The 6,000-nt window shown below is 41.7% G+C and overlaps 1 protein-coding gene across 1 annotated transcript in view; it reads right to left on the reverse strand.

The window, feature by feature from the left end:
• The window catches only part of nsmfa (NMDA receptor synaptonuclear signaling and neuronal migration factor a), a 39,516-nt gene extending 36,071 nt beyond the window's left edge, over positions 1-3,445 (reverse strand). The window contains 1 exon segment of the mRNA XM_053340442.1: positions 3,375-3,445. Coding sequence (XP_053196417.1) covers positions 3,375-3,445 — 71 coding nt within the window.
• Between the last annotated feature and the right edge of the window lie 2,555 nt (positions 3,446-6,000).

Genomic DNA, 6,000 nt, shown 5'->3' on the forward strand with positions numbered 1-6,000 from the left:
TAGTGACATCATAAGGATCCAAAACTGACATTCACTTTATGTTTAGTGAAAAATTATTAAATGATTGCACACTTTTATGCTAAACAAAGATGATGAACATGGTTCAAATTTTACCTGCTAAACATCAGAATTAGCAAATATTTTCATTATTGATTAATCAGTCAGTCACCTTGTCTGTCTAAATGCCACAAAAATGTCGACCACAAGTCCAAGATGCAACCAGAAGTCCACAAACCAAAAACAATATATTACATTAAGTTTACTGTCATAGTTGACTTCAATTAATCGTTGCAGCTCTAACTCTAACCCTAATACTGGACAATTAAAAACACCTAGTTAAGTGGGAGAATGATTTTTTTAATGATAAAATGGGTATGTTTTGATAATAAAAACATCTTGGTTAGTGAAAAGTCATCTTTATGGTTAAGGTTAAAAGTTAAAGAAAGAAAACTGTTTGGTATCAAAGTTAGATGATTTGATGGACCGTTTGTTTGACTGCAAGAGACCAGCAGGATGACACACCGTGAACGAGTTATTTTAGCCATTAACTCGTTCACATTGATGGCCAAAACGCAAAACCTCCTATCTGACGAAGGGCGGGATTATCTTGCATACAGACTGAATATAAACATCCTTCTCTGTTCTCATCATCCAAAGTGAAATCCACCAATCAGAAAATCCTGCAGATAGGAGGTTTTGCATTTCGGCCATCGCATTGCTTTTGTTGCTCTGGTGAGGACGGCCTTCGTCCTTCAGATAATTCACAGCACGCTGCGCTCCGACTGGTTTTTAGATTCATGTCTCTTTCAGACAATTCAAGTGTAACAAAACCAGTCTTTGCCAGGAACTCAACAAACGGGTCAGCTTGAAAAGTTGAAAGGAATAATAAATCAGTTCTTGTTTGGTGCAGATTCCTGTGTTCTTATTTCTGTTTGTGTGAGTCAGTGTGAGATTTACACCTGCGGAATAAGGACGTTTCCTCAAGATGTAATTTTAGGATCAGGATTTGGGTTCAGGTTTAAGGTTAGAGTTGGGTGGTGTTGGGTATGTGCTGCTTATGGTTGAGGGCAAAATTGGTATTTATCCAGTTAGTCCTGCTAGGAAATTTAATACTGTAATTAATACTGTAAGGTCAGTGATCTTCACGATAAAGTGTGTGTGTGTGTGTGTGTGTGTGTGTGTGTGTTAGTTTGTGTTGGAGGGAGAAAAAACGAAGTATGAGTATGTTCTCTGTTACTTGTTTAGATGAGTTGGCTAAGGACGATGACTCATACTTACATAGCTACTATATAGGCATGTACATCTGCTGTCAGTTGCCTTTAGCTTATACTGTAAATACAAGGGAAAGTGTGGAAGTGACACTATTGTGATTAAGCTGTTCAAATCGAAGTACTTAAGTGTATTCTGGTATGACACATGACACAAGATCTGAAAAAAAGTTCATATAAGTGCAAAACAGATCTATAGGTAAATGCATTGAAAATGAGATTGTAGTATAGATGTACAAAGCCACACTGATGCATGCAATTGAAAAAAAATTAGACTCCAGAGATATGACGCTGCAGACTGAAAGCTCTAATATTTAAAACCTGCAGAGAGTCCAGCCTGCCTCTCACACAGAATAGAGGAGAGAAACAAGCATGTAGATAAAATGGAGTGCAATGCCAGCTCACGTGCCTGGTTGTGTAAATGAAGATTACTGTTGCGTATATCTGTGTGTGTGTGTGTGTGTGTGTGTGTGTGTGTGTGTGTGTGTGTGTGTGTGTGTGTGTGTGTGTGTGTGTGTGTGTGTGTGTGTGTGTGTGTTTGAGGTGGAGAGAAATCACTTGTGCTTCCACATTCATAATGGGTCATGTGTAGGTGAGAGGCTGATAAATATTGGATGTGAGTCCGCTGCATTTCCCATCGATGGGAAAATGCCATTAACTCCAAAAAATTAAACACTAAATTGTGTGTTTTTGTTGTCTGTGTGTGAAAAAGAGCAGAGAATGTGAGGAGAGGAGGAAACCAAGATAAGACTATAATTACTAAATAACTGCACGTTTTTGAGTGTGCGTGTATTTTCAGTAGCTCTGTTACACACACACACACACACACATATTATATTCTTACTGTAAGCTACCTGCCCAGGACTCTCTCTGTAGTCATGCCACTGTAGCCTATGTGCAACAAATTTTAATCTCCCTTTCAAGGTTGAGCACAGGCACACACATGCTGCATGCAAAGAAGGCTCACACTCTATAGGCTGTGTAACATAAAGAAAGCATACATACACACTGACCAAGAGAGAGAGAAAATGACGTAATAGCACATCAGCCCACATCTGTGGCTGTTGGAAGTCTGCACAGCCAAGTCAAGGTCATTCATTGATTGAATTGAAGTCACACACCAGGGCCTGCAGCTGGGCGACTGCTGAAACGCAGAGATGTTGAATTTGTATTCTGATCTCAGTGAAGATAGTAGCCGCCTGTCTGCACTTCATGTGTAGACACATGAACACAGTCACACACGTGCTCATTGGTGAGCTGCAGCTTCAGCTCAGCCTCAGAGACGCGCAGCCAACACAGGAGGGAGATGGGCTGGTTATTACTCCGCCTTGGATGGGGACCTGACTGTTTGAAAAATTCATACTGTCTCTTAAGAGTGAGTCGTTAACAGCTTGGACTCCAGGCTGACTCCCGCTGCTTCTGTTTTTTTCCAGGCTGAATATAGCTGCTGCCCTCTGCCGGGCCCAATAACTGACCGTGATTGGAGATTCCTGCAAACGACCGAATCGATTGCTGTGATTGATTAATTGACAGCTGGATCATTTGCCCGCCAGGATGTGAAGGCAGCAGCCTCATCACTGAGCTGTCCGACTAGATCGATGCGGCCAGACAAAAAGCCGTTTTTGTTTAAATTAGTATTTTTTTAAAAATATATCAAACGACAGACTATTTTTTAGAGCAGGTGGTGGACTGTTGTAGGTGATGGAGAAATGTATCGGGGTTACTGTGAGTCGCAGCAGCCCTCGCTTTGCCTCTGCATGACTTTCATTACACAATGATGCTTCATTCACAACACCAGTTCAGTCCAAATAAAGCACAGTCTAGGCTACACATCCTATACTGCACAAACAAGCAACATTTGCGCAAAATAGGTGCAGACTTGAGAGAATACAGCCTAATTTAAGCGCATATTTGTGCCCAGACTAAACGGGACAATCGGCAGATGTGAAAAGCGCAGAGCCTCTGCGCATTATACCCGGGATAGCACACAACTGTCACACACTGTAACTTCACAGGGTCGCACCTGAAGGATAAAATACCTGTCGACACTTCCCTGACGCTGCTGTATAACCGGTGTAAAGCCGGAGAGCTCCGGGTGTCACTCACCTAACTTTTGCTGCCACAGAAGATATCGCATCGTTTCTTAAATTCTTCCTTTTGGACACGGCAGTTCCCATGCTGACATGGAAACGACGCAGGCAGGAAAACAGTTCATTCCAAACACTGGAAGGATGGAGGAATGCGACAATGAAAAGAGTAGAAAAACCGAAGGGAAAAATTGAAAAAGTTGAAGGGAAATCCGGGGGTAGATAGATGCATGGAGAGGGACGTCAGCCTCTCTCTGTCTCTGTGGATGTGCGCACGTACTGTAGGATAGGTGAGGACTGCACAGCAGTCAGCGTGTGGCTGAAGACACAGACCTCTCTCTCTCTCTCTCTCTCTCTCTCTCTTTCTTTCTCTCTCACTTTCTCTCTTTCTCTCCCCGTCCGTGGGTCCCATTGATCTGAAAATGCAATGGGAGGATGGTAAGGCTGGTGATATCACCATCATCATCATCATCATCAGAAAAGGGGAGAGGGGGCGTGGAGGTACTGTATGAGGGACACTGGTACCATCCATGTAGCCCATCTCTGCTTTTCATCTCATCCCATCATTTTTGGACTATTATATGTGTATTTCTATATTTCTATTGAGTTATTTTGGAAAAAGGATTCCCTCTCTCCCTCTCTCACAACCGCCCCCGCCCCCCCACACACACACATACAAACGTCAAAATGGAGAGACTCTCATCCAAAGCCAAGGACGTCGGAGGGAGCAGTGAGGTTGAGAGGCGCTGCAGTGCTCTGTCAGTATCACTTAAAAACTAGGGCTTGGCAATATATCAATATTATACTGATATCGAGATATGAGACTATATATCGTCTTGGATATTGGATATCATGATAAAGAGTGTTGTCTTTCCCTGGTTTTAAAGGCTGCATTACACTAAAGTGATGTAATTTTCTGAACTTACCAGACTGGTAGCTGCCAGCTGTTATTTCCTTTTACCCACTTAGTCATTATATCCACTACACTGACCACTATTTATCAAAAATCTCATTGTATAAATATTTTGTGAATGCACAAATAGTCATCCCTATAATATTGACACAATATTGATATTGAAGTATTTGGCCCAATATATTGTGATATTTGACATATCACCCAGCCCTACTTCAAGTAGTAGCATGTTCACAATAGTTTTGGACTGTGCTGTTTTGTTTTGGGGTGTGTTATCCGTATTCAAATGAGCACTGATGTACATTTTGTGTTTCTTTAGTGGTGAAGAAAAGATGCCGTGACTCTTACTTAAGCTGCTGATGGTCTATGTCTCAGGCAGTGGTGGAAAAAGTGTTCAAAACCCTCATTTCAGCGGTCACACCAGCAACTCACAAGAGATATAATCAAAGCAGCAGAGGGCAAGATAGATATCCTGACTTTTAGTCTCTTCAAAACCACATAATCCTACAATTTCGCCAAATCATCACATTCATTAGACCTCCTCTGCCTCATACATACTTACTTCTTTTAAGTCCCAGACTCCCAGTTTGGAACGCCTGCTTTCTCTTATTTTTTTCAACTTTTTTCAACTTTGAAAAGAAATACCCTCCACAAAAGCCACGAAAAAAATCAAACAACAGTTTTCTCAAGCTGAGAAATACTTCTCATGTCAAATGAAGTGAACTTTATGTTTGAAGTGCTTCTTTAAATCAATATAGCAATACATGAGTATGGTACAAATACTTCAAAGTACATAATGTAGGTGGACGTTGTCATTTTTCACCTCTAAATGCCTCCCAGTCCTCAGTGACTTATAATCTAGTGATGTAGTGGTCACAAGATTATTAATGTGATCTGAAAGGAGTCTGTGATTGTGATGCATTAAAACATCCTATCCTAAAAATAATTAATAGTTCAGATAAATACTACATGCCTTTAATGCCCTTAATTGTTTAATGCTATGCTATATGGTTTGATTTTCTTCTATTTGAAGAAATCGATCTTGGCAAAAGTCCCGGTAGTAAAGAAAATTTGTTAACTCACACTGCTCAGAGCCAATTAATCACTATAGTCAATGGTAGAAGACAGTGTTGGTTGCAGTGGTACATACACGCACGCACGCACACACACACACACACATGCATGCACACACGGGCTCAAGCGCAAATCATAAAAACAGACAGAGGCACAGACAGCAGACGAATCACCCAGTAACAGCTGATTAGCCTTCAAACATCAAATCAATCAATCTTTCAGTCCGCAGGTCATTTCAGCAGCAGCTCAAATGTGCAGGACGTCCTTGGGCTTTATATCTCTTGGTATGTGCTTCTCCTGCACAAACACACACACAGTCACACACACGCACACAGTCTCACACACACTAAGACAAAAGGAATGAAAATCAATAAATAAAGCAAAGCACCGCTGGGCTGGTGTGAGTTGCTGTAGGCCATTAAGCAGTAAATAATTCCAGGCAGCTCTGACGAGACCGAGGGAGTGTGTGTGGATGGACTGCAGATGAGCATGAGAGAGGGAGGGATGAATGAACGGAGCCTGAAAAGAGAGGATGAGGAAGATGATGGAAAGAGGAGGCATGAATGGAAGCATGAATGGATGGCAGGGATCCAAAAACAGAAGTCAGGGCAGAGAAGGGACAGCATGGAGAAGAATGACCAAGAGAAAAAGAGATGCA

The sequence above is a fragment of the Scomber japonicus genome, chromosome 19 (assembly GCF_027409825.1).
Source record: "Scomber japonicus isolate fScoJap1 chromosome 19, fScoJap1.pri, whole genome shotgun sequence".
Lineage (NCBI taxonomy): Eukaryota > Metazoa > Chordata > Actinopteri > Scombriformes > Scombridae > Scomber > Scomber japonicus.